At 46.2% G+C, this 27332-nt stretch overlaps 1 protein-coding gene across 1 annotated transcript; it reads left to right on the top strand.

Moving 5' to 3' along the window:
• Nucleotides 1-287: 287 nt before the first annotated feature.
• Nucleotides 288-27110, top strand: hecw2a (HECT, C2 and WW domain containing E3 ubiquitin protein ligase 2a; the record flags this gene model as incomplete). The annotated part of the gene is made up of 29 exons (XM_079231129.1): nt 288-684; nt 4135-4242; nt 4511-4605; nt 5303-5369; nt 7123-7292; nt 7682-7821; nt 7936-8036; nt 8124-8971; nt 9548-9848; nt 10010-10102; nt 10938-11088; nt 11593-11696; nt 11990-12114; nt 12797-12982; nt 13178-13312; nt 14957-15059; nt 15171-15267; nt 15548-15631; nt 15844-15926; nt 17879-17999; nt 19704-19817; nt 20569-20721; nt 21583-21681; nt 22680-22809; nt 22927-23073; nt 24070-24184; nt 25455-25540; nt 25869-25981; nt 26999-27110. The coding sequence occupies 29 exons, from the start codon at nt 288-290 to the stop codon at nt 27108-27110; spliced, it is 4578 nt and encodes a 1525-aa protein (XP_079087255.1).
• Nucleotides 27111-27332: the final 222 nt, after the last annotated feature.

The raw sequence follows: 27332 nt of genomic DNA, 5'->3' as shown, positions 1-27332 counted from the left end.
AACGTTGTAAGGACCAGAAGAGCCGAAAACAGGAGCCTCTGGGGAGAAGGAATCAGACCACCGTCTCTGAAGCTAGCGTATGTTTCCAGCCATGACGGCCTCTTCAACCGATGCTCACTGTGAAGCCACGAGGGTGGAGTCCACAGGAATGAATCGGTGAAATGCGTCTTCACGTTGACGACCAGCCCAACCGCTAAGAAGCCCGACCCGTCTCTTCCTCTTCTTGGGCCTTCCCATCAGCAACACGTTTCCACCTCTCCTAGTTGCCTCTTCGACAATCGCTCAACATGCGTCCGTCCCTCGCCACGGCAGTCCTGCCGCCCAGGACCCGATCCCACAATCCACCCAACCTGGCAGTGGGGGGCCGTGAGCACCTGGCGGCCCGGGAACACCTGGCGGCTCCGCGGAGGCGCAGCCCCCACCTCCGGCACACCCTCAGCCCAGATAACCTGCGCACCCTGGCGGAGCGGGGCGGGGCCGCCGTCGACAGCGCCTCCGTGATCAGCAGCCCCATCGGGCTCCCGCGGGCCAACAGTGACACAGACCTGGTGACCTCCCACAGCCGGTCCTCGCTGACGGCGTCCACTCTGGAGCACACGCTGAACCGCGGCCAGAACCTCGTCATATCCTGGGACATCAAGGAGGAAGTGGACGCCACCGACTGGATCGGACTGTACCACATTGGTGAGATGATGATTTTTACATATGTAGTTGCTAGTGGAGCTGCTTTGAACTGTTCTGAGTTCGGTCGAGGACAAATCCCACGAGTCGTTGGGGAGACGGGTTCGGGTCAGGTCGCAGGTCTTCATGAGCACATTTAGAGTCAAGATGAAAATCTTTAGGTCTGAAAGCTGATCTTAAAAATTTCCCAATTTTCTCTGAAAGCTGTGCTGTGTTTTCTGCATAACTGAAATCCATGCATTGTTAATAATAACATTAAGGTCTGCAGCAGACCAAGGCTTTCCTGTTGCTGTCCTATACGGCTCTGAAGAAATCTTAACTTCCCGTTACGTTTGGGCTTGTAAAATATACATTTTGTGGCACGTAAGGTCCTCAACCTTCGAAATAGTATCTAAAAGTATTATATTCATAAATGAAATTATCAAAAATATTATAGTGTTATATATACAAGTCTAAAATCCATCCCTCCATCCCGCTTTCTTTTTTTAATTTGTTATTTTTACAGCAGATAGCCAGACATGTTGTGGTAACAGAAGCACGTGTTACTAGTAGGACATTAGATGAGATCCATGACCAGAACATTCAACACGTTCTCTCATGATTGTCAACTATCGTCAACTTTCTGAGCAGTCAAGCCCAAATTAAGCAGTGATGGGTAACACAACATTACAACATTACTGACATTAAAAAGTTACTCGTTACTGTTTGTGTACTTTTGCTTCAAACCGAACTTTGTGATTCCTTGCGCATGTTGGTTATATTATATTATATATATATATATATATATATATATATATATATATATATATATATATATATATATATATATAATATCCAGAGGGCACCTCGGCTACTGTAGATCTACCTTTTGATTGTATTGACCTCCGTGCACAGCCTCTTTATCTGAGATGACATCATAGCTCCTTTACAGCTCTTTCTATATCCAGGTAGCTAGCAAAGGTTTTGTTCTTTCAGGCACTGTTCCCTACATGTTAGAAGGATTGGAGATGGAGTAGAGTACAGTAGAGTATGGTAGATGTTGGTTGCATCTCCTCCACCACGTAACCAGCTACGAGATCCTTAACTTCCCTCGGAGAGACAGCTTTAGCCAAACCAAGAGCTAGCCGTCCCCCACCAGTGTTGTGGAGCTGTGCTTCTTCAAAGATTATAGAAATGCTTTGTTGAAACGTAACTAACTTACATTACGTCACATTACAAAGGAGTGAGCCGAGTCCTCCCTGCACCCCGACTGTCCAGGACCTGAGCTGACGTGACCCGACCTGTCCTCAAAGCGTTTTCCGCTGACCCGGGTGTTTCATCAGCGGGAGCTGAGAATAGAAAGGAAGAGTCTTGTGCAGGAGCTTCCAACTCCGAGTCAATACTGCAACAGGAGCTGGGGAGACTTTACACGGGACTGGAGGCTGAGTCGACATGTAACAGCTCTGCCTCGGTGTACAATAACATACGCACCATCACAAAGCTCGCGCCTCTCCGAGGCCAACGGGGGTGGTCTCCGATAATGCATCCTGCTTGGAGACAGGAATTTGACAGGGGGAAATGCACTGAGCTGTGTGCTGAGGAAGGCTATCGGGGCATCATCTGTCCATCCAGGTGAAAAGCAATACAGGAGCAGAGGCGTACAGTCAGCACATTTGTTATTAAGAACCTGTGTCTTCCACGCTGCTCTGCTCACACAGAGAGGAGCTGAAGTCCTGACGTCGCCTCTGGGCCGACCGCCGCTCCTCCAGTTCTGTGACTCGGTCTCATCATCACGCAAAGCGAGCTTCTGAGATGTGCTCTCCATGTAGACACGTGGGGGACTCGCACAGACGTTGCCAATGAAAGTTAAACATCTTTGCGATCGTCCCAAAGTTATGCAATTAATTTGTAATCATACAACGTTAGAATGAAGGAGGGTCAAACTAAAGTGAGCTATTGGTGGCATCATGGGAAACTTTGGAGCCTAATCCATACAACGGACTAAAAATCAGGATATCTTTGATTGTGGCCAATCCTTTTTATTTATTAAAATGTAAAATCTGTCACTTGAGAGTCTTGCTTCATGGAAGTACAATACGACAGTAAATGAGTGAAGTAACCCTCCAAATATACACAGTTGTTAGATTGCTTCTTGTCATCCAGACACATGAAACCAACTGACGTACTGCTAGACAGGACTTGTAGTTATACGGGTTATTACAAATGTCGATGTGGTTTAAAATTAGTTGTTTTTCTTTGTTCTGGGACAGAAAACAGAAGTTGTCATTTTATTTTGATCTAATAATGTTGATTAAAAGCTGACCTGCCTCCACTGGTTTCAAAATACATATGGAAAACTGCTCTTGAAAACACACTGCTGCCCTGACATATATGATTAATGACTTTTTTCTTTAAACAACGTACTATAATTTGTTAGTAAAGTATGATTTGTGAACTGCAGAACAGTGTTGATCCAGCCTGACGGGCCGATCTCTCTCACCCTGTCACGATGGGTGCATTACCTTTACGGTGCAGTCTAACGGGACGTGGATGATTACTGATAGAACACAGCGGCGTTCGGAGGAAGATCGCAGCCTTGTGGGCTGTTCAGCATGATGTATTGTGTTCATAACTGATAATGGATCTCTGAAAGCAGTGGGCGTCTTTGACTTCCGAGAGGTCAAACAAACCTGCGGTACAACACCCGGCGGCAGATCACTCTGTAAACCGATGCAGTTTGGGGACGGCTCCATCTAGTTCACCAAAACATCAGGTTCTGATGACCTCCAGGATTGGATTAGCTGATCAGGTTTTTTTCCCAAACGTTTCCCTCGCAGGGCAGAATGCAGCATGGGGGAAAGAGATAGCACAGAGCCGGTCGGTGCCTGGCAGGGCGTCAGGTCACTTGCCATCGATCACAAGGGCCGCCAGGACTTCATTACCTGCTCCAGGGTCTTATACCCAGGAGGGGCTGCCGCTTTCCTCGACTAAGCAGACATTCAATGATAAGCGACTCGCCCTCCCCATCCTCCACTCCCCTTCAAACATGCACACACTCCTCTCACGACTCTCTCCACCCGGCAGCTGAGTTTGGTGCTCCATTAATCTGTGTGAGAAAGTGCTACGTACAGCGGAATTCCCCCTCCCTGTTTTTTAACTCGGAGGAAGTTTGCTGTTTTGTCCTTCTGGGTAGAGGTTGCAGGGAGGCTATTTTGGGAGTGGATTTCACTGATTAAAGGCAAACGTGTGTTTTTTTCTTCTTCTTTCTGGACGACAAGAGTCCGCAGACTAAACACACAGACAGACGGAGCGGACGCCGCCTTTTCTTAGCAAGAACGGCATCCAGAGCCAGAGCGCTGTCGTCTGTTGTTTAACGTTGTCTGGCTTGAAATTTAAAAGGGGACGTCAACACAGAGAGAGCGTGGTTTGTCTGTCTCCAGAAATGTAAACACTCACAGTTCCCCTCTTCTGCAGATGAAACCAGTCCGTCCAACGTGTGGGACTGTAAGAACAGAGGGGTGAACGGCACCCAGAAGGGTCAGATTGTCTGGAGGCTGGAGCCCGGGCCCTACTTTATGGAGCGTAAGTCACCCCAGGCTGTACCCCCCACCCCCAAGAACGGCTTCATCCCGTTCCTTCAGAACATTTGTATTCACTTCAGTATTCAGAGAATAGAGCGTAAAACATGTAATAATCAAAGATATGAATGTTCTTCTGGAATAAAAAGTAAAAAGGGTAATCATCATATTCAAAACACACAGACCATCTACAGTCCAACTTTGTTTTGAAGTCAGCAATAGGCAGATAACGTTTGCACTACTTTCACATCCCATAACTGCTTCCTCTGCAGCTGAGACTAAGATCTGTTTCAAGTACTACCACGGAGTGAGCGGAGCCCTGAGAGCCACGACGCCCTGCATCACCGTGAAGAACCCTGCAGTCCTGGTTTGTGTGTGTGTGTGTGTGTGTGTGTGTGTGTGTGTGTGTGTGTGTGTGTGTGTGTGTGTGTGTGTGTGTGTGTGTGTGTGTGTGTGAGCCTACAAATATCTTTGTGAGGACCAATTTGAGTTTGAGACCTTCAGAGTGAGGACATTTTTGGAAAGCGTGGACGCCTCACATTAGGACAGACCTCCAGAGGCCTGTTTGGGTTAGAATAAAGTTTGGGTTAGGGTTAGTAGTCATGGTCAAGGTGAGGGGGAAGATGCCACGGGAGTGTCCTCACAAAGATAGAAGTCCAAGGTTGTGCGATTTTGTGTGTGTGAGAATCAGTTTGATTTCGGTACTCTGAGGCGTAGTATTATCATCATGGTTAAAATGAGGATGAAGATTACACCAAAGAATTATGATAAGGTTATTTTAAGATCTGATTATCTCACAGATTTGATAGTATTCTTTGAAAACAGCCAGCAGTCCTGTAAAGTTCACATGATTTGTGCATAATGGAGGCGGTTCAGGCGGAAGTGTGTATACGATGTTAAACCATGTGTGTGTGCACCAATGAGCAGTAAAGACGATTCCCTGCACCCGCCAAGCTGTCTCCTGTATTAGCGTTTAGACTCCTGTGAATTCAGTAGGACAGACACTCGGGTGTGTGTGTCCGTTCTGCGGTGTGCAGAGTTTGACGCTGTCTGTTCCCTCTCAGGCGGAGGGCCTGGCAGAGCAGGTGGGCGTCGAACATCCACGGAAACTCATCAGCTTTACTTTGACAGGTGAGTTGAGAGGTTTGCTCACATGCTGTTCACAATATTTTTGTTGTGTAATCGTCCTCAATAACAAAACAAAGGAACTCTGGGGTCAAGAGCTTGTAAGTCAATTTACCAAAGCCTTCACAGACACAGACAGACTTTCTGTCTTTTAGCTGTGATGTAATCTCCGCCTCATGTTGGTCTCGCGGTCCTTTAGGGGGAAAGCGAGATTAAACATTAAAAGCTATCTTCAGGAAACACAGTGGTCTCGGAATTTAAAGAGGTGCTTTCCTGGGACAGAGAATGTTATCAGCTTTCTGAAGAAGTCTGTTGGTATCACCATCTTTTAAAAAGACGTAAACAGGAAGACGACATGTCCACTACAGCTTGTTTTAATTATCCGTTGCATCGGAAGCGGCCTTTAGCTGTTTATCTGAGCCGCAAGCCACACTGTAGTTCCCATTCTTCCAGATGAAAACATGAATAAACCAGCAGGGAGTTTCATGCCCTGGTGCTCTGATGCCGTTATGGAGTCGTCTATGGACTCAGACCAGAGGCAGACGGAGGGGAAGGTGCTGAAAGGTGGCGAAGGCATTCGAGGATTCAAGAAAAACTTGTTATCATTGAACACAACGGAAATGCAGCTGTAGCTCATTTTCTACAGAAGAAAAACATGACTAACTAAACAATAGCACATTCCTGTGCATTTTTTTTTTCTTCTTACTTCAGCAACAAAACAATTCTCTGGTCAATATGGCCGACATGTTCACGTAGAAAATTCAACGTCAGGGAACATTGTCCATCACATATTAATTGTTTTGTGCACCAAACTGCGGTCTGCAAGTCAAGTGCTGCTTGATGCGGGACGCCGCGATGAAGCAAGGTCTAAAGATGTGGACACAACACATCTTTAGACCTAACCAAACATTAGCCGGGTTGTGGAGTAGCCTTAGGTCCTAGCTGGGTTAGCGTAGCCACACACAGCTCTCCTCCCTGGGGCAGTCGACCTATGGCTACTCCTCTACCTGGGGCAGTCGACCCCGATTTCGGTTTGGTCCGGCTGGTCTTGCCGGGGGTCGGCCTTTGGGCGGTGATCGTCTCAAGTTCCGCTCCCGAAGAAATTCGACCAAGCAGCGCGCTTCCTTCTCCGACGTTGATTGACTGTATTGTCTGTATTCTGTCATAAGTGCTCCAGGGATAAACAAAAAAAGTCAACATACAAAGACAAAAATGCAGCAAAATCCACGGGAGCTACCAGCCGTAGGGTTTACATGCGCCGCCGTTGCCATAGCATCTTGTCACCCGAAGCAAGCTTCTTCTGTTTGTCATTATACATCCACAGCTGAAGGTTTAGACTACCGGCAACTTGTGGCGGCTCAGTGTGGCTCAAGCGATGGCAATGGCGGTCGGTCGGTTGGTCAGACTGACAGATTCTTACTTCAAACATCTTTTGGATCTCCACAAAACTGGCGACAAAAATTCACGGTTCCCAGAGGATGTGGAGAAGATTAGAGTGAAGTGTCTCAACAGTTTTGGCGAAGAGATAGATGATCCTCACATAATTCATTTGTACAACTTTGGCGATTACCTAGCAATTCATCTGATGGCACCTTCAGGTCAAACCTTTGGTATATGATCACATTTTTTATCCCAGTCCCATGTGTCTCACCCGGACTTTGTGCTCATTAGCGAATGACCTAACATGCTAAACTAAGATGGTCACAGTATTTAACTCTCTCCTCTTCACAAGCTTGCTGTCACTGATGCTTTGCCGCAGATCTGCGTGCCACCGGCCTGAAGAAGGGAATGTTTTTCAATCCGGACCCGTACCTGAAGATGTCCATTCACCCAGGGAAGAGGAGCGTCTTCCCAATCTTCAGCCACCACGGACAGGAGCGGCGATCGGCCATCATCGCCAACACCACCAACCCCGTCTGGCATGGAGAGGTGACGTGTTTTCATTGGGCTTCGAATGCACCTCATGCACCACTACACTGAGCATGCTTATTCCCACATGCACAGAGGATGTTTCTTTCAAACAATGTGTTGAGTGTATATGTTTGTCTGCTTGGGGGCGGCTGCAGCTCATGGATAGAGTGGTCGTCCTGAAACCACAAGGTAGCCGGTTCCATCCCTGGTCGCCCCATAGTTGGCATGTGGAAGTGTCCTTGAGCAAGACACTGAACCCTAGTTGCTCCCCAGGTGCTGCACGGCAGCACACTGCTCCTTAATTATTAAGGATGGGTTAAATGCAGAGACCAATTTCCCCAAGGGGATTAATAAAGGATACTTACTTTCTTCTTCTTCTTCTTCTTCTTCTTCTTCTTCTTCTGCAGAAATACACGTTTGTAGCACTAATGACGGACATCCTATACATCGAGGTGAAGGACAAGTTTGCGAAAAGTCGACCGATCATCAAACGCTTCCTCGGGCAGCTCACTATCCCCGTGCAGCGGCTAATCGAAAAAATACCCGGGTAGGTGAATCACAGGTTCGCTCCATGGAACTCCGGTTCAGTCCCGAGGACAGAGTCTAGGACTTGAATCTGACGTGTGCAATGTCTCAGATGCGTTGGTGTTTCTCTGTCCAGAGTCCAGCCTGTGAGCTTCCCCCTGTGTCGCCGTCTGCCTACTGAACACGTAAGCGGCAATTTGCAGTTCAAAGTGGAACTCACGTCGACGGGGCCTGATGGTAAATCAATCGAGTCTTTAAATCGAGTGTGTTTTCTTGAAATTTGTCTTTTCCAACATGGAAACACAACCTGTTCTGCCACTGCAGGTGCCTCTCCCGAGTCCATCATTGGCCACTCTCCCTTGAATGGAGCTCCAGGGACTCCGTCCGATGATGAGGACCTGCCCCACCATCTTCCAGGACTGGTCTCTTCTGGCCCTTCTCCCACCGGCTCCCATGGCTCCCATAGCATGTGGGAAGGCGGGGCCACGGCCTACCCAGAAAAGGACCTGCCTCTTGTTGGCGCCCAGGCTAGATTCATGGAGCACGAGAGCCTGTCGTGCCACGAAATGCTCCAGAGGTCACTCAGCGAGGGCCTGGACGCTATCGAGGCCCCCAAAGGCCCCGGGGAGAGGCCCCTGTGCGCGGCCTCGCCCAAACTGCGCTCCAGCTTCCCCACTCACACGAGGCTCAGCGCCATGCTGCACATCGATTCCGACGAGGACGACGAGAGGTCCGGGGCCAATGACATCGTTCCGGTGCCGCTGTCGCCGCTGCTGATGAACGGAGAACCTCCGGACGTGGACGGCCCCGATGAAGACGACCCGTTCCCCGAGTTCCATCTAGGGCCGGAGCGGCCGGAGCCCCAGACGCTGAAGGAGGAGCCGGCAGGCGGCGTGACAGAAGATGAGCCGCCTGAGGCGGAGCTGGCCCTGGAGACGGGGGCGGGTCTGGACTTGGATGTTTTGGAGCCGGACGTCTTCTCCGAAGTGGAGGAGGGTCCTTTCACAGAGGCTATGACCCATAATGCCGTGCCAGAGGGGGACGTTCACGGGGAAGGAACAGGGCCTGGCGAGGACCCCTCCTCGGAGGTCGACACCTGCTCCATGGCCACAGCCCCGCAGACGGTCTTGTCGTCGTCAGAGAGCTGCCCGATCACAGTGACGGCTGCGGTGGTGAGTTCATTATCCTGATGTGGTCACGAGCCGCGATTCATCTCTTGTGTCTTTTGTCAAACGTCATCATGCCGTTTCTTAATCTTTATCTTTAAGTGAACGTGGAGCCACAGTCCACGCTGTGGTGGCTTAGTGTCATTACCCATAATCCCCACAGTGCACGTGTTCGACTGAGCAGCAGTCTCCACTGGGTCCTAGCCCCGGCTGTGTTCGGGTCACAGTGCAATCTGCCAAAGCGCCATCATTCCACGTTTAAGTGATCTGCATCCACTTTTCATGGAGGAGTTAATTCGCACCTACGCACACATCCATATTAGCATAAAGTTGAACATTTCACTGCTTTGTTTTTGTTGCCTTGGGGACAGCCTCATGTTGTGAGCTGCTATTGTAGTTGACTGACTTCCTGAAATTCTCAGATATTTTGGAGCCGTAGGTGTGAATATCTCAACTCAATATGTGTACCAGTGTATATGAGAGTCAGCTACATCAGCATGAAACCCTCTTTTGATCCTAATCTATGATAATTGTCATTTTGTCGATTGTTTTGGTGACACATCATTATTTTGTACTCTGTAGGAAGCGGAGGCGGGAGCGGAGACGGCCATTGATCCGGGGGGAGACGTCGTTTCCGGAACACCACCAACCAACCACGCCGTAGACGACGAAGGGGGCGGGCAGGCCGCCATCGCCGAGGCGGCGGGAGGAGCGCCCCCGCCCGGCGAGCCGGTGGCGGTCGAGGAGGTCAGCGTGAGGAGGCTGAGCCTGCAGGCTGCGGGGGGCGTGCCTGAAAGGCGGGCCGGGGAGGAGGCGAAGCCGAGCGAGGAGGCGGGCGCCGCTGATTCGGAGCAGGCCAGCACAGAAACAGATGGAGAGGAAGGTACTCAACCTTTGTGGGTTTTTTGTATTCCCAAGAAATGCAAAAAGTTGTCCCCCGTGCTTAAAAGTTAGCCGCCCGGTGGTGCCGTTCAAACAATATTTCCTCCCATTTTCATCATATTGAAACACAAATCTGTTCTTTGTGTGTTTCCCCGTGTTCAGGCTCTCAAGTTAACGGCCATACTGTCCGCTCGCTTCCGTCTGTGCGCCATGACATCCACCGATACCAACGTGTGGACGAGCCTCTACCTCCCAGTGAGTGTGTGTGTCTTTGCACCGTAGCCTTTGTCTATTGCATCTGCATCTGCATCACAGCGTGTCTGTGTGTTTGTGCATCTGTGTGTGTTTGTGTCCGTGTCCTATTCAATGATCCTGACTAAAACTACCACTGCATTTACTACTACTTCTATTCTATAATGAGAAGTGTTGGAAAGGGCACGTGAGGACACTAGCGGGACGTAGGGGATGCCAGTATCTGTCAGTCGATGTATCTGTCTACCGACTCCGGACATATCTTGATCATTCCCATAAATGGTTTAACAGAAGTTCAGGATGAATCCTAATGTCTTTGGCGATCCTTTGAATTTTCATTGCATGCCACCATGAGTTTTTTGATTCCCATGTTCAAGTTTCCCACAGGATGAATTGTAATAACTTCTCTGACTTTCCCTCTAGCGCACAGGTCAAAATGTCCAGTACTTTGGTTCATGACATAATAACTTAATGTCAGTAAGAATATTGCCATTTTTATCATCAAGCTCAGCTGTACTTTGTGTTCAGTGCTAATTAGCAAAGGCCAGCGCGCTAAAACTTAGATGGTTAAGCATGTTGTTAGCGTGTTTATGTTAGCATTTGGCTCACAGAGTCTGTAGACTTTTAGTTTCGTTCATGCAAATTTTGACACAGAATGAACAAATACATCGTGAAATCTATTTCTGACCTTAAAATAGAGTATATACTATAGCAGGTTGTATATGCTTTAAATTCCACGTGTTGGTGTTATCATCTGTCATTAATCGTTTATTCATACAGTTATGTTGCACCGAGACATTAAACACCGACTGTGTATCAATTATTAATTTCCTCTCAGACTGGGAGGCTCGGATCGACAGCCATGGGAGGATCTTCTTCGTGGACCACGTGAACAGGACCACCACGTGGCAGCGCCCCACCGGACCCCCGGCCCCACAGGGCCTGACCCGCTCCAACTCCATTCAGCAGATGGAGCAACTCAACCGCAGGTGGGCTTTGTGAAGAGAAACGTATCGCAATAAGCTCAGTTTCCTTCACGCGCAAATGATGTTAAAAGCTTGGTTAGATGCGCAATATCTCCGATTACATAAGGGGGGTGCAACTACCAATTGGGAAATGTCCATCCCAGTTTTTTCAAAGTCCAAAGTGATACAAATCCCAGGGGTGTTCATTTGATGTAAAACAGTGGAAATCGATTATCAAGGTAGTTGGCATTGTGTCATTCAACTGATCGACTGGTCGACTAATGGTTGCAGCTCTATTACATGTGTATTGTAATAATTTATACTTTATGAAGGAAAGAAAAACAGTTGAAAGTTGCAAACTCTTATTGTAAGACGTCCAGTCGGGAAATACATGAAGCTTTTGTATTAATCTGTCTTTGCTCAAAATGCTGTGAAATGTGTTAAGTACATAGCTTTATTCATAAGTCAGATTTATTTTGCTGAAATAGTAGGAAACTATACTTGTACTATCTTTGCTCTCGGTCACAGGTACCAGAGCATCAGGAGGACCATAACCAACAGCGATCGGACAGAGGAACCCCCGGCTGACCCTCCTGAGCCAGAGGGTGAACTGATGCCTCACTCCATTTCGGGTTGGTTTCATTAAACACATTACAAAACATCAAAACACTAATAGAAAAACTAGAGGTGTCGTTCACAAGAGCTCCGTACTCGTTTGGGGGAGTACGAAAAAAAAAATTGTCCAATTAAATGACTCACCTCTTGAAAAGGATTCCTCTCTTGAAATGCTATTGCTGTTATAGCGGTACTCTGTGGACACATGTGGTTCTTATCCCAGACACATAATGCTGGATGTGAATTAAGCAGCTTTCGTTAGCGTCTCTCCGTCTCACGGTCTGACCGGTGTGTGTTGACCTCGTTGCAGAATACCGACGAGAAAGTGCAGTCGCTCACTCCAGCGGCCGCTCGCGCCTCTCCCTGCTGCTGCAGTCACCCAGCGCCAAGTTCCTGTGCAGCCCCGACTTCTTCACCGTGCTGCATTCTAACCCTGTGAGTCTACCACGCTCCTGCTCCGTCACCTTTGACCCTGTACTCCTCTTACAAAGCATCTGTCTACACACAAGCAGACGCACTGTTCTCAAACTCTGCATGTTGACTGATTTAGTGTCTGTCGTGGGACGAGCATAGAGCTCAAGGAGTTAACCAGTTGGTCATTGAGCAGTCATTGACGGCACTCATTTTCTCACCTCCCCTCCGTTTGTACCTAGACATGCAGATAGTTTTGGTTTATGTACAAGTAGCGAGGAGCCTGCGCACATACAGTAAAAACTAAATGATCTGTGGCAATATACAGTTTGGGGTGTTAGAAACAATGTTTTTTTGTGAATTGGGTGACTTGATTATTTAAGACATTACTTTGAAATTTTTATTTCGGACAAATTTGAATGAAAAAAGTCAAATTAATCCATAATTGAATGAATACTTTGCAGCTCTAGTGACTTGCAGTTTTCAAATGCTGAGTAAAGAAACCCTAACTCATCATGTCATAGCGTAGCATCATGTCTGGCATTTATTTCAAATGATTCAGGACATTTAGTGGATAAAAGAAAACTCCCACTGGCATTAGAAAGATATTATCCACACTGTCTTGAATGAAGTGAAATGCCCCCGCAGCTCTCGTCTTTCTTCTGTCTCTCTCTGATGACCTCACCTCTCTGCCCTCTCTGCCCAGAGTGCCTACCGCATGTTTACGAGCAACACCTGCCTGAAGCACATGATCAGCAAGGTGCGTCGGGACGCCCATTACTTTGAGCGCTACCAGCACAACCGCGACCTCGTCACCTTCCTCAACATGTTCTCCAACAAGCAGCTGGAGCTTCCGCGCGGCTGGGAGATGAAGCACGACCACACCGGGAAGGTGTGTGTTTGTGTGTGTGTGTTGACTTTTGACCTGGGATCACCCCAAACCCTGAAGGTCATGTGTGTCCACTGATTGTCATTGTTATGTTTTCTGAATAATCCCTTTGTGGACTGCATGTGAAGATGTGTTTCTGTGTGCACGTAGTGGAGTTTATCCGTGCCTGACCGCGGGTGTTCGCATCTCAATCCTCAGCCCTTCTTCGTGGATCACAACTGTCGCTCCACGACCTTCATCGACCCGCGGCTTCCCCTCCAGAGCTCTCGCTCCACCGGGCTGCTGGCCCACCGCCAGCACCTGAGCCGGCAGCGCAGCCACAGTGCCGGGGAGGTGAGAGACTAGCCGCCACTGCACCACTTGTCACTTGGAGTCAACTTAAGGCTAGGAGAGGCACTGCGATGTTCAGAGAGGCCAGCTTGAAGGAGGGGAAAAAACAGGAAAGTCACCCTGCCAGATCACCGAGCAAGGACGCTGCATTCAGTGTAACACAAGTCAGATAGGAAAGATTCAAAACAAAGCTGCTTCTGACGTAGTCCTTCTCGATAGCCTACTGGATCCCCGGAATGACTGAGAATCTTCATAAACACACCGTATGTCAAATAATTGCGATGTTGACAGGTTGCTCCTACCTTGTTGCCTCTCACCTCTCCATGGATGTACGTAGGAATGACAGCATCACTCAGGCGCTGTCAAATGAGCAGTGATAGCTCAGTTTGATTACTACAAACTCTCAGGGAACAAGAGGCTTTTGTTGCTTCTTGAATCCCTTTAAAACTACAACACTATTGGTTTCAGTTATCTGGTTATGGTAATGGCTCTTTGAATAAGTCTCCTGTGTATTACATACATTTCAAATTATTAAAATGAAGGGTTTTGTGGAATATCTGATTTTTGAGACTGGTGAAAACCCTTTTTATTACAGAAAATAAAACATTTTACAATGCCCATGATTAGCTATAGTTTGTCCTCTGGGTTTGACTTTCTAGAGAAACACTTAGAGGCAAGTGAGAACAACTTAAATTATGGTGATGGGATTTTTTTGTTTTGTATTGTCGGGGTCAAGTGTTTGTTGTTACAATATTGATTTTGGCTACAAGAGGCTGACCCCATGTTCTAAATAGGACGAAAAGCAGTCACGTTTTTTTTAGAATACAATGGTAAATGGCCCCGTATAGCGCTTTTCTAGTCTTCCGAGCGCTTTAACACTACATGACATCATTCACACGCTGATGGGAGGAGCTACCATGCAAGGTGCCACCTCAGATGATCTAACATTCACACACTGTAAGCGCAGCTACAGGAGACCTTTAGGGTTAAGTGTCTTGCTCAAGGACACATCGACATGGGCTAGCGGAGCCGGGGATCGAACCGCCGATCCTCTGATTGAAGGACGACCCTGCTCACCACTGAGCCACAGTCGCCCTGTACAATCCATGTACCTTGCGTTAGAGTGCACAGATGAATTGTGACTCACCTGAAAGAAAACATGAATTGTTTTCATCCTATTTAGAACTCGAGGGTCGTGGTGCGCTTCAGCCTCTTGTGGTCGATAATTAGTATTACAACAACAAACGCATCAAAACGATCAGCTGCCAAAAATCAGTTTCACAGATTTACCTCAGAAGTATTATCCAGGCAAAGCCTGTTTTTCAACTGTCCAACTGAAGTCATAATCACTGGAGAGAAAACCATTTAGATCAGACTTAAAATAAACAACCAAATCTTTTCTCAAGTCCCACTCAGGACTGCTGATATATGCAGCAGTCCTCTGAAATCATGAATTCTGGGCTGACTGGGATACTTGTTAAATACAGAATCTCTGCAAGTGGTATTGTGAATCCATCTCCGTGCTACGGTATGGACAATGGTTGGCCGAAACATGAGAAATAAGGTGTGTAGTTCAGGTGTCCTGACAGGCGGGTCGGCCTCAGAACTAGGATGCGACCTGATCTGTAGTGCTTCCTTTTGTCGCAGGTGGTGGACGACTCTCGCCAAGCCAACCCGCCCGTCACGCCGCGCCCGTCCAGCACCTTCAGCGGCTCCAGTCGAAGTCAGTACCACGATGTGGTGCCTGTGGGTAGGTCAGGCACAATCACATGCGCGCATGCAGTCGATGCAATTGATGCCAGTGTGAACACGTGCACAAGCGAGACGCGGGGATAAATACACACGCCTCCTTTTCTTCCAGCCTACAATGACAAGATAGTGGCGTTCCTACGGCAACCCAACATCGTCGAGATCCTCCAGGAAAGGCAACCCGAGCTCGCCAGGAATCCCTCGCTCAAGTATGCCTCTCTCCGTTTTCCTCTCCCCTTCCTCCCCCTCTTTATCACTCTCTCTCTCTCCCTCTCCCTCTCTCTTCCCCTCTAGCCTTGCTCACATCCAACACCTCCATTATCATCATCAGTCAAACTGAACACACAGTTAACCTTTAATCCTAATGGATTGTGTCAGCTTACCCGCTGACGTGTGTGTGTGTGTGTGTGTGTGTGTGTGTGTGTGTGTGTGTGTGTGTGTGTGTGTGTGTGTGTGTGTGTGTGTGTGTGTGTGTGTGTGTGTGTGCAGGGAGAAAGTGCAGTTTATACGCAGTGAGGGAGTCTCAGGGCTGGCTCGCCTCTCTAGCGACGCTGACCTCGTCATGCTGCTGAGGTGAGTCCTGCTCGTGTGTCGGGGTGGCGGACCGTTTAATTGTTTCTTGTCAAAAGAAAAAATAGAGAGAAAAGATAGCCAGCTGGCTCTACCACTTCCAGAAATACAAGTCTAATTTGATCCACCTATGCTGAAATGTTTTAAGATTTATGATTTCTCCACATCCGTTCCTCTCTGACCGTTCCGCGTGTGTTCCTCCCTCTCGTCTGCAGCTTATTTGAGGAGGAGGTGATGTCATATGTGCCGCCGTTGCTCCACCCAAATTACTGCCTCTCGTCTCCTCAGAGCTCCCCTGGTAAGTGTCTGTCTCACTCTATGTCTGCAGCCCCGTTATTGCCATGATACGCCATCACCCGTCTTTATTAAGTTCTGTCTTTTTATTAAATTTCACGCCTTCCGCCGTGAGGCTTGGTTTACATTGTATACTAAATAAAAGAAGCAATTTCATAGTACCTTCCGATATAACACAAGTGGATGTCAGGCTAATTTAAAACATTAATACACTCAGACACAGAAGACGTGCTTTAAATGTACACTCACATTCCCTCTTAACCCGCAACCTCTACACACACGCACAGTTTTCTGTCCTTTATTCTCCTCAAGCCCTCAAAGGTGCTACATGAAGAGCATAGCTGTGATTGAGGGATAGACCCGTTTCCCAGCAGCCATTGTGAAATGTCATTGCTGAGTAAGCGCAGGTGTGATAAACGGCGTTAGTTATGGCCTTGTTCCATTTAGGTTGGCCCCGGTCTTGTGCATGCTGGCTCACTGCAATGTCTGTGACACGCTAATTAGAATGGGACCATAATTAACATTATCAATTACACCTGCGATTTACATGTTTAAATGGCTGCTGTGAAAAGGGCTACTGCCTCCACGTGGCTCATAACATGGCGATGGCTGAGCAAACAATGCTAATCGTGCAAACAGCAGCAACAGAGCTAACGGCGTTAGCCGTATGAGCGCAGTACAGGGGAGCGGCAGCAAAAACAAGGGTCATAGAAACTCGGATGAGGGAGACATTACTTCACTTTTTCTTTACATAGATAACATATGTTTGCTGCTATATTAATGCTCTGGATTTAGCACCGTTAAATGACCATGTATTTTTATTTATAAACCAAAACAGTCATTTACATAATAATCTGAAGGAAAAACTGATTGATGAGCAAAAATGAAATGTACAAAAAAAAAAATGAAATGTCCTTGTTCTCTTTTCTCCTCTTGTATTTCAAACTGTTAAAATGGTATCCCAAAATATGAGTGTAGAAAACATTTTAAATATGTTTTGGCTGATTTGGATATTTAGCGTTATTTACTGAAGCCAGAGTATACAGGCTAAGAAATGCAGCAGTGTGAGACTACATTAGTCATGCAAGAGGACTATTAATAGCCGACGGGGTCCCTTCGGGCGTCAGAAGCAATGCATCCTGGTACATGTAGGCACACTGCGTAAGCAGGAGAACTCAGCTCTCTGGGTCAATAGTGCACTTTATATTTTTGTGCAATACTGTCACTATGTTTTGTGCCTTATTTTTATTTATTTTTTGCCTTACGTTTATTTAAGGTTGTTAGGAGGACCCAGCAAAATAAGCTTATCATTGTACAGAATAACTGCCTGTTATCTGTGCATATGACAATACAAATATCTTGAATCAATATGGCATTTGCAGAGGAATTTATTGCTTTAATCGACTACATTTACCATCAATCCTGATTGGACATCCACTTAAAAGGTGGCAAATGTTCCCTTTAAGTAGTTGGCCCATACACAAACATACGCTTCCTCTCTCCAGCTCATCCGTCCGTGTTTATCTACGACTGTCTGTCCATCTGTACTCTCTATCTAGACTGAGCCTGCCTCTAATCTTAAACCGTTCAACCAAAACACGGCAGATGAAGAGATGTGTCTCTGTGTATTTGTGTGTCTCTCTTGTAGCTACAGCAGTCTGATACAAAATGACAATCCAGGATTAACCTGCATAGAGTACTCCAATTCTCCCATTTAGTTTTTATCCTTACCCGTTCAGGCTTAAGCCAATTTATGCTTTGGATCATTAAAATGTCATTTAATCCCAATCTCCCTGTCTCTGTTTTATACCCATCTCTGCCACCCCTTTTCTTTATCTATTTACTACTCTGACTTGCATGTCCTTTTTCTCCACCCTTCTCTCTCTCTCTCTCTCTCTCTCTCTCCCTCTCCCTCTCCCTCTCCCTCTCCCTCTTCCTCTCTCTCTCATATCTCAGGCACCCAGCGAGCCAATGCCCGCGCTCCTGCTCCTTATAAGCGAGATTTTGAGGCTAAACTGAGGAACTTCTATCGAAAGCTGGAGACCAAAGGTTATGGACAGGGGCCGGGAAAAGTCAAGTAGGTTTTAAACCCTGCGTTTGAAAAGAGATGTATGTCTGGATTGTCAGAGCAAATCAAACATGAGCTTGCAGATTCATCGGGACGTTTTCTGCACGTTGTAGTCTGTTTACATTCGTCCGCCGCTCAGCGCCACATCACATGCTTCGTTGCTCCAATTGGTTGTAGGTTTATCCAGTTGATCCTTTGCTGCTACTCCGTCAATCTGTCAGTTACCATCGAGCCCACACTGTCATTAACCGCACTGGCTCGGCAGTGAAAACGGGTGAAAAATAAATAAAAATACAGATGTAAAGCCAACCGATCACAGTGTGAAAGCGTAGTGAGTCTATGGAGCGAGTCCCTGGGCCCTATTCCTCGTACCTGGAAAGCCGCTGCATGGCGTGCTGTTCGTAACGTTTATTTAGCACTTAAGAAAGTTATGGATATGTTGAAAGCACTCATAATTATTGTGTGTTATTAGTACACCATGCATATCATTATTGTAGATCATGATTAAGGTGGACTCATGATAAGAATACAGAGAATCACACACAATTTATTTTCACTGCTTCAATTGATTGAATTTCTGATTATGAATAATACATACATACTGATCCGCCCATACACATATTCAAACTCCTAGTTATATGGTAATCTACACATACCTTATATACACATATATAGTACATGATACATACATGCATACAGTACATATATCCTCATAAGTTTGTATTAATTCATATACTACTGCCAGCAGGCACATTTAAATAAATATAATCTGATTGATTTGGGTGATGAGGCACTTCAAATTAGCCGATACATTTGCCCAACACTGACACAATTAACTTGTCTGATATTTTGCGATGCTTATGAGAAAAGAGAAAGTATCCTTTATTAATCCCCTTGGGGAAATTCTTCTCTGCATTTGACCCACCCCTGGATAGGGGGCAGTGGGCAGCCCTGTGGGGCGCCTGGGGAGCGGTTGGGGGTTTAGTGTCTTGCTCAGGGACACTTCGACATGTGAGCTGTGGGGAGACTGCGGAACGACCACTCATCCCCCTGAGCTATGTCTCGAAGCGAAGGCGGAGTTATGCTGCATTCACAGCTAACGCGTTGCAAATATTCGCCTTTGTAGCGTTTGAAGATCATACAATCTGTGCTCGACTCCTCCCCCTTCTGAAGGGAGCGTGCACGTGCAATTATCCAGATGACTGATTCAAATTAACGAGACTGTTTGAGGGCGGTTCAGCCTTTGGGGAACCGACATAGCCTGACGTCAATCATCTCGGTTATTTAAGATGGATAATAGGACATTTGATTGACTTTGTTGAACCACGTATGAGGAATGGGGCCCTGGTCAGAACTGGCTGATGCTACGCTATGATTGGCCAGTCTACGTTCGATTGGCGGAACATAGTGAAGGGTCATTTGGGTGTCTCTTGGAAATCCCAAAACTGAGAGATTACAGACCAATTAGAAAGAAAAAAAAGTGCAACACAAGTCAGATAGAACAATTGAAAATAGTAGTCTATTAAGTTAATCATGAACATTGGGATCTATACAAAGTATTGTTATGTTCACAACGTGTGTGTGTGTGTGTGTGTGTGTGTGTGTGTGTGTGTGTGTGTGTGTGTGTGTGTGTGTGTGTGTGTGTGTGTGTGTGTGTGTGTGTGTGTGTGTGTGTGTGTGTGTGTGTGTGTGTGTGTGTGTGTGTTCCCCCAGGCTGATCATACGCAGGGACCACCTCCTGGAGGACGCCTTTAACCAAATCATGTGTTACTCCCGTAAAGACCTGCAGCGGAGCAAACTTTACGTCAGCTTTGTGGGCGAGGACGGGTGAGAAAGACTCATGTCATTCCTTATCGAGTTTTAGGCAGTGCGAGTGTGTGGTTTGTGTATTTAAGTTTTAATGAGTGCACCATTCCACACACACGAGAGAGCTGACAACAGCCCAGTAAATCCACAGTCTACTCGTTAAAGGGCAGCTAGAAATGTACTACATGGAATACTTGAATATCAATAGGTAGTGTTATTGTAAACAGAGATGAGAGGCAGCATCTACACTGTGTTTTTCAGTGACTGATATCATACTCTTTGTTATCACATAACTGTATTGTATCCTTTTCTTTTTGCAAAGGTACAAGGGCTGATGATTACGTGGGCGTATCGTTAAAATAATGACCACTAGATTCAGCTCAAACTGTTGTCTACATCAGTAATTGCAGAAGAACAACACAACATTCCAACACGTTCTCATTGCCAACTGGTTACACACGGACACTAGGTCAGTGGCCCCTTTAGCGTCATTTTCCAACGTGCAGCGGAGTCTGATAGAATTAAAATATAACTACTTGGTTAGGTTCAGGGAAAGACTATGGTTTTGGTTAAAATAAGTATGCTTGTTAGCCGTATACATTGTCTCTAACCAATCCGATCAAACCGATGGGTGACGTCATGCCGACTACTAGTCTATGGTCGGATCAAGCTGCCATATTTGGCGAGGTGGGAGTGAGAACGTGTTGAAAATGTACTGATTCAATGTTCCTATACTGACATGCACGTGTGTTTCAATGTGTGATGTCTGCAGGCTGGACTACAGCGGGCCCTCCAGAGAGTTTTTCTTCCTGGTGTCCAGAGAACTGTTCAACCCGTACTACGGCCTGTTCGAATACTCGGCCAACGACACGTACACTGTCCAGATCAGCCCCATGTCTGCCTTTGTAGACAACCACCACGAATGGTGAGGTCTCCTATGGTATATGTATCTGTATCTATATGTATCAGTCTGTCTGGTGTATGTTTGTTGAAGTTAGCCTGCTGCCGTGCTCACTGTGAAGTGTCCGTCTTGTCCAGCTCTGACTGCTGTGCGCCGATCCCAAAATAGAAGTCATCTATGGGGTGCTGTGGGGAAATTTCGATAAGCAATTTGTGGCTCCCTAGTCAGTTTTGCCTCAGCGACAGTGATTGGAAGGACGGATGGACGTATGGATGGATGGATGATCAGACTGATGAATGGATGGGCAGACAACTAGACAGAAAAACAATAATATGATAGGCTGGATGAAGAAGAAAGCAACATTAATTCAAGTCTTCAAGGGGTTTGTTTGTCACGCTGGACAAACCTAATGGCACTTATCAAATTAAAGAATGTCAAGTCAATACTTATGTTCTTGTAGAGACAGTATGTATGACGTTAGAGGAGTCCTCACGACAGACAGGGCAGAGAAGCATCATCCCAGCTGGTCTCTGTGCTCCAGACTTCAGCTCCGTTCTGACTCCATGCATCGTTCTCACAGTAAATCTCTGGGTGGGGTTGGGGGTTATTTATTGTCATAAACGATGTCACCATCTGGCGCATCCTCAGTTGGAAAGAGAACTTCAAATTTAACTTTAGCTCGTTTAATACTACATGAAACAAGAGACGAACTAACTTCCACAGTGTTTATGTATCCCCGGAGAGAAGATTGAAAGTCCCTCTGCTCCGTTACGACATCTGAAAGAGTAAACTCCCTCCATCTCGTGCCAGAGCCACCAAACCCCTGGTCAGAAAACAATCCTTTGAAGGACGATTTACCCTCTTATTTTCTGTGTCGCGTTGTAGGTTTCGCTTCAGTGGGCGCATCCTGGGCCTGGCCCTGGTCCATCAGTACCTGCTGGATGCCTTCTTCACCCGACCCTTCTACAAGGGGCTCCTTCGCATGTAAGTCCCTCAGCCGACTTCCTAATTCCACAGCAGCCTGCAGGGCACCAGCGCCTCCAATCAGATCCCCCTCACTAACTCTATAAGGCCGTGCTGAGAATGTAAGTGTTTCAGTCAGATCCTCTCAGCCAGCAGCTGGCAGTAGGAGCAGCATCCTTATTAATAGCTTTTTTCCAAACAACCTCAAACCCTGCCAAATATCTGCACTAAGGACAGATGTTTATGTAATAAAAAGGGTTCTTAACCTCTTCACTGACATGGATCCTTTTTGGCTCCACCGTGATTATAGTTTCTAATAACTATATATAAATAGTGCACGCTGCATTGCAGAAATCATTTGTTGTGATGGTGCAATACAAAAATGATGATCTACATTTTCATATTTAGTTTTTTCTGTATAACAATGTATCCGGATGATGTGCAGATTCACCAAAATGTGAAGAAATAAAAGCTAAGAAATGGCAATAAATAGCTAACTCTCTGTCTCCATAGCAACACAAAGCTCAATGCATGATGGGAATAGTGATATTTTTATCAACATAATAATATATATACACACACATATATTGGTGATGTATTATTATATAATAGCGAGTGTTAACTTCATGAAAATCTTCTTTTATTTATTTGCACATCAGCACATTTTGATATATATATGTATATAGATATATATATACGTATATATATATATATAGACATATATATATATTGTATATATACTTGACCATCTCACATTCTCCTCACTAAGACGGTGCATCTCGATGGGGTTCATCCTGACACATCATACATTTGGGCAAACATATTTTCCTGCCGTGCATCAGGCCGGGTCTCACATTTGACTATCTTTGAGGACAGCTGTCTTGCGCTATTGTGCTTGGGCTAATTAACCTTTGGCCCTCCCTGCTCACACTGAGCCATGGTTTATGAGTAGGGAAACCCATCAATGCCTTGTTGACCTCCCTGCATGCTCTGTGTAACCTCTGCCGCTGCTCATGCAGCTCATGTGACCTGAGCGACCTGGAGTTCCTGGACGAGGAGTTCCACCAGAGCCTGCAGTGGATGAAGGACAACGACATCGAGGACATGCTGGACCTCACCTTCACCGTGAACGAGGAGGTCTTTGGACAGGTGCGTGGGAGGGATTGAAGAAGAAGAGTCTTTTGTTGCTCAGTTCTTCAGGAATTGTGAGACCTGGTGAAAATACACCCATATTCAAGACTGCAATGTGTGCATGTGACTGTGCAGATCACAGAGAGAGAGCTGAAGCCAGGCGGGGCCGGTATCCCCGTGTCGGAGAAGAACAAGAAGGAGTACATCGAGCGCATGGTCAAGTGGCGTATCGAGCGAGGAGTGGCCCAGCAGACGGAGAGCCTGGTCCGAGGCTTCTATGAGGTACAGTGCTTAATTAATGAGGCTGTGAGTGTGAAGGGCCGATACGTACGATTCCTCTTCTCCAGAGCACATAATGGCTATAATACACTCTACACAGGTAGGGACGCGACGATGTAGGCCTCTATTAGATAAACACTCACAGTAAGTCGAACGTTGTGAATTTCTTCTTGCTCGCGATCACGGTAGAGGAGTATAAAATAGAGCCTGATATTAAAAATATAGGAATTATCATTTAAGAGACTCACACAATGTTTTTTAATGTATCCTTTATTTGAGCAGCGGGAACTCAAATTTAAGATAGTTAACCCTTCTCTTCTTTTCGACCATTACAAACTCAAGAACCCATCAGCATCTTCCACCCACACTCCGACCAACTTCTGTCATTTTCACTGGTGGAAAGCTAAAAATAGTTATCGTTACTGGTGTCTGTAAACTACTGAGAAGGGTTACATTTGTATGCATGGCTCCGCTTGGATCCAATATAAGGGCCCGTTTCTGCCGAGCATCTCTGGAGTGGTCCGTTCAAACTGCGTGTGCAGTATATTTATCGGAGAAAGAACATATTCCGGTTTAGGACTGTATAAGAAGACGGATGTTGACACGTGACAGCTCCCAGTCCCACACGCTGTGGGAGCTCAGAGCGGACTGTAATCTGGATTTGCGCCAACATTCTGCTGCTTCCTTGTGTGTTTTCACTACTGGTACAAACCCAGCCCGTTGCCTGGCAGGAGGGCTGATTACCGGGCCTTTGTAGGGATACGTGTGAGTTTACAGGCTTTGGTTTGATTCAACAAATCAAATCCAACATTTACCGTAAACAAAGCGGATGGAAACTTTGTCCCACCGTGTTAATCCTGCTGCCATCTGCGTCACCGTGTAAATCTACACACTAAGGAGCTACTGTCTTAGTTAAACAATGTGATGTCTGAGTGAAGATGTCAATTAGAGGCCGCGCCAGCTTGTGATACCATGTGTTCCTCCGCGTGCGTTTGTCAGGTGGTGGACGTGCGACTGGTGTCAGTGTTTGACGCCCGGGAGCTGGAGCTGGTGATTGCAGGCACGGCAGAGATCGACCTGGCAGACTGGAGAAACAACACCGAGTACAGAGGAGGTACGTAGAGACGCAGAAGGAGGTGTTGACATGCAGCGTGAGAAACGAATGCGAATGCAAGTGTATACACTGGCTCATTTTCTAGTGACAGAGTCATCCACAACTTGAAGCTGCGTGTGTGCAACCAGTCGCCTTCTGGAGTCAGGGGTCCGCTCACACTCGACACCATTCAGAAACTCTGGAGGAAATCAAGTTGAGTGTATTAAACTAGCGAGGCAGCCAGCTGCGTCATTAACCAACCTACATAGCCTTTAATGAGGACGCAGCCACTGCAATGATGGGCGTGAGGGAGGCGGGCGAGGCGCTCCACTAACGCCAAATGGTTTGGTCCAATTTAGGGGTGTCTGACATCATTTAAAATATTTTTCCAGACATGAATATAGGAAATATATTGACCTCTTTTGGGTGCGTCCAAGTCCCCCCTGCAATTCAAACCAGGGTATACTTCTTTACCTCTTAACCTCGACCACTAGGCTACCCTTTGTGTCTGTTTCCTGTGAATCAGGAGAAAGAATGCTGGGGTTTTCCTTATATTACTATATATATTATACAGGAGACACGTATACTCAAGTAGCATATTTACAACATGACACCCTAAATGTAGCATAAGGTAAGTTTTGATGTTTCTGATGCTGATGTTTGATCAGGTAGAACAGTTATTTTATTTTTAGTTCATGAGTTTAGTTAATATTGATTTCAAATCTTCTAAAAAAGGAAAAAGTATATATGTATAAATCCCTGTACATTCTGCTGCTATTGTATTAACAACTCACTATACAATCAATAGTGATTCTTGAGTTTGAGAAATATTTCCATTACTAGACATTATCTATTTAACAACAGATATTAACAGCAATGTGCTGTATAATGAGCACTTGGATGTTTGGTGGAGTTATTGCTCTTTAATTATTGTGATTCACATTGTGTACAGCGGGCATGCAAGCGCCAGTGTCCAAACCATTTACAGGAGATCCCATTAAAAGGCTTTTTAAGGGTCTGGCCAATACAGTGGAGAAAGCCGCCAGCAGCGGGGAGACGAGAGCGCTCCGACCGACAGTCGTCCATGACTCAGTGTGAGGCTCTTTTAATAGAGGAATCGACTGAGACGGACCAAACAGCTCCAGACATTAAACATTTAACAGCGGAGCCCGCTCCAAAATCACAGAGGGGAGGGAGTGAGATGGAAGGGGAACAGGGGACAAGAAGCCTCATTTGTTATTCATCTGACTCATGCACCATCATCGTCTATCTCCGCCCTCTCCCCTCCCAGGTTACCATGACAACCACATAGTGATTCGCTGGTTCTGGGCAGCTGTGGAGAGGTTCAACAATGAGCAGAGGCTGAGACTGCTGCAGGTAGGGCACACGCACGCAGGCTGCCCCCGTGTGGCGGCCGGGGGTTCCTGCAGGAACCCAGATGTACCAGTACAGCTCTGAGCTGGAGGATGTGCTCGTGCAGGAGGCTGTTACCATCATAGTTTATATGTAACTGGATTACACAACATGCAATCTTTCTGTTTTCATTGAAGCCTCAGTTAAGCGCACAGCACTAAACAGACTAATTTACATACAAGTTTGAGTCTCGCAGCCATAGATGCAGTCAGAGGCATTCTGCAGATACTAGCAGTGTCTTCGGAAGCTGCTTTCATACTTTGTGTGACGAGTGTCGCCCTCTCCTCTCTAGTTCGTGACCGGCACCTCCAGCATTCCCTACGAGGGATTCGCATCTCTCCGGGGCAGTAATGGACCCCGCAGATTCTGTGTGGAGAAGTGGGGGAAGATCACCTCGTTACCCAGGTAGGATGGTTTTAATGGGATTACTGCAGAGCCTTTAGGCACTACACAGGAAAAGATTCACTTTGCAAAAGAAGTTGGAGTTTTTTTTATTTTGACTTTTCTTCTTCCTCACCCCACATTTGTATTTTACATCAGCCGTCCCGCTAGATTCAGTATTGATTATTACACAAGATGAAACGGTGACCAACGTTGGCCTCACAATGGGTTGTGAAGGTGTGTTTGGCAATGTGCACAACAATCCTGTTCAGTATTCTTTCATTACAATCAACTAACTCCTGATCGCTGAGGCCATTGTTCTGCTGGGTTGTCGTGCTTTGAGGTCCATGCAAAATGGGTGAAATTCATAGTGTGGCTGGGTTTAGACAATATGTCAATTTTAAGAAACACACATAGCCTTTGTGGATCTAAGTGATTCAACATTGTTCCCACATTTACTTTATCAGGACATTTGGTATAAGGCCTTATACAATCCAGACGTCTGACCTCGTACATTAAAGGCATTGTCAGATTTTTCTATTCTTTGTCTATTATTTCTTCTGGTTAAGCCAATCAGCCGGTGTAACTTCCAGATTTGGCAATTGCTAATTACACTTGTACTATGTCATTGGTGACTATTGTAAAAATCTTTAATGTAATCTTGCAAGCTGATATGAAATATAAATATGGGGTGAGGAAAAAAGATTAAAAAAGGCCCAACTTCTCATTGCAATAGTTGGTGTATGGTCCCTTACCTAACCTGATGATCACAGTATATCAGCAGGGCCCTGCTCCATTTAAACCATTTATTTTTTTACTATAAATCTTTATTTATTTAAAAGGGGTGGAAAGCATATTAGGCCTAATATCATGTCCAACAAATACCATTTATTCAGGTTTCTATCTGTGGATAATTAGCTGAATTACATGTTGTATAGGTTTAAAAGTTGTACAGTACTATATATACAAAACACTCTTTATGATTTATACATATGCATAATGCATGAATCATCTATCTGATAATCTTGTCTGTCTCCATAGAGCTCACACATGCTTCAATCGTCTGGACCTGCCCCCTTACCCCTCCTTCTCCATGCTCTATGAGAAGCTGGTCACTGCTGTGGAGGAGACGAGCACGTTCGGTTTAGAGTGACCTCCAATCAGCTTCACCTCTAGAGAGAGAATCATCTGGAAACCCACTCACTGAGAAGAGACATGGAAACTAAACTAATATCCTCAAATGGCAACTAACCACACCTCCCCCACCCCTTCACCCGTGGAGAACTCTGCAGATTTTTATTTATTTTTCCCCGACTGGCTTTTCGTCACTCGGCAGCTCTCAGGCTCCGTTCCGATTCTCCGCCTCTCTCTCGCG

The sequence above is a fragment of the Taurulus bubalis genome (assembly GCF_910589615.1).
Source record: "Taurulus bubalis genome assembly, chromosome: 15".
NCBI classification, from domain to species: Eukaryota; Metazoa; Chordata; class Actinopteri; order Perciformes; family Cottidae; genus Taurulus; species Taurulus bubalis.
This window is presented reverse-complemented; position numbering and strand designations above follow the sequence as displayed.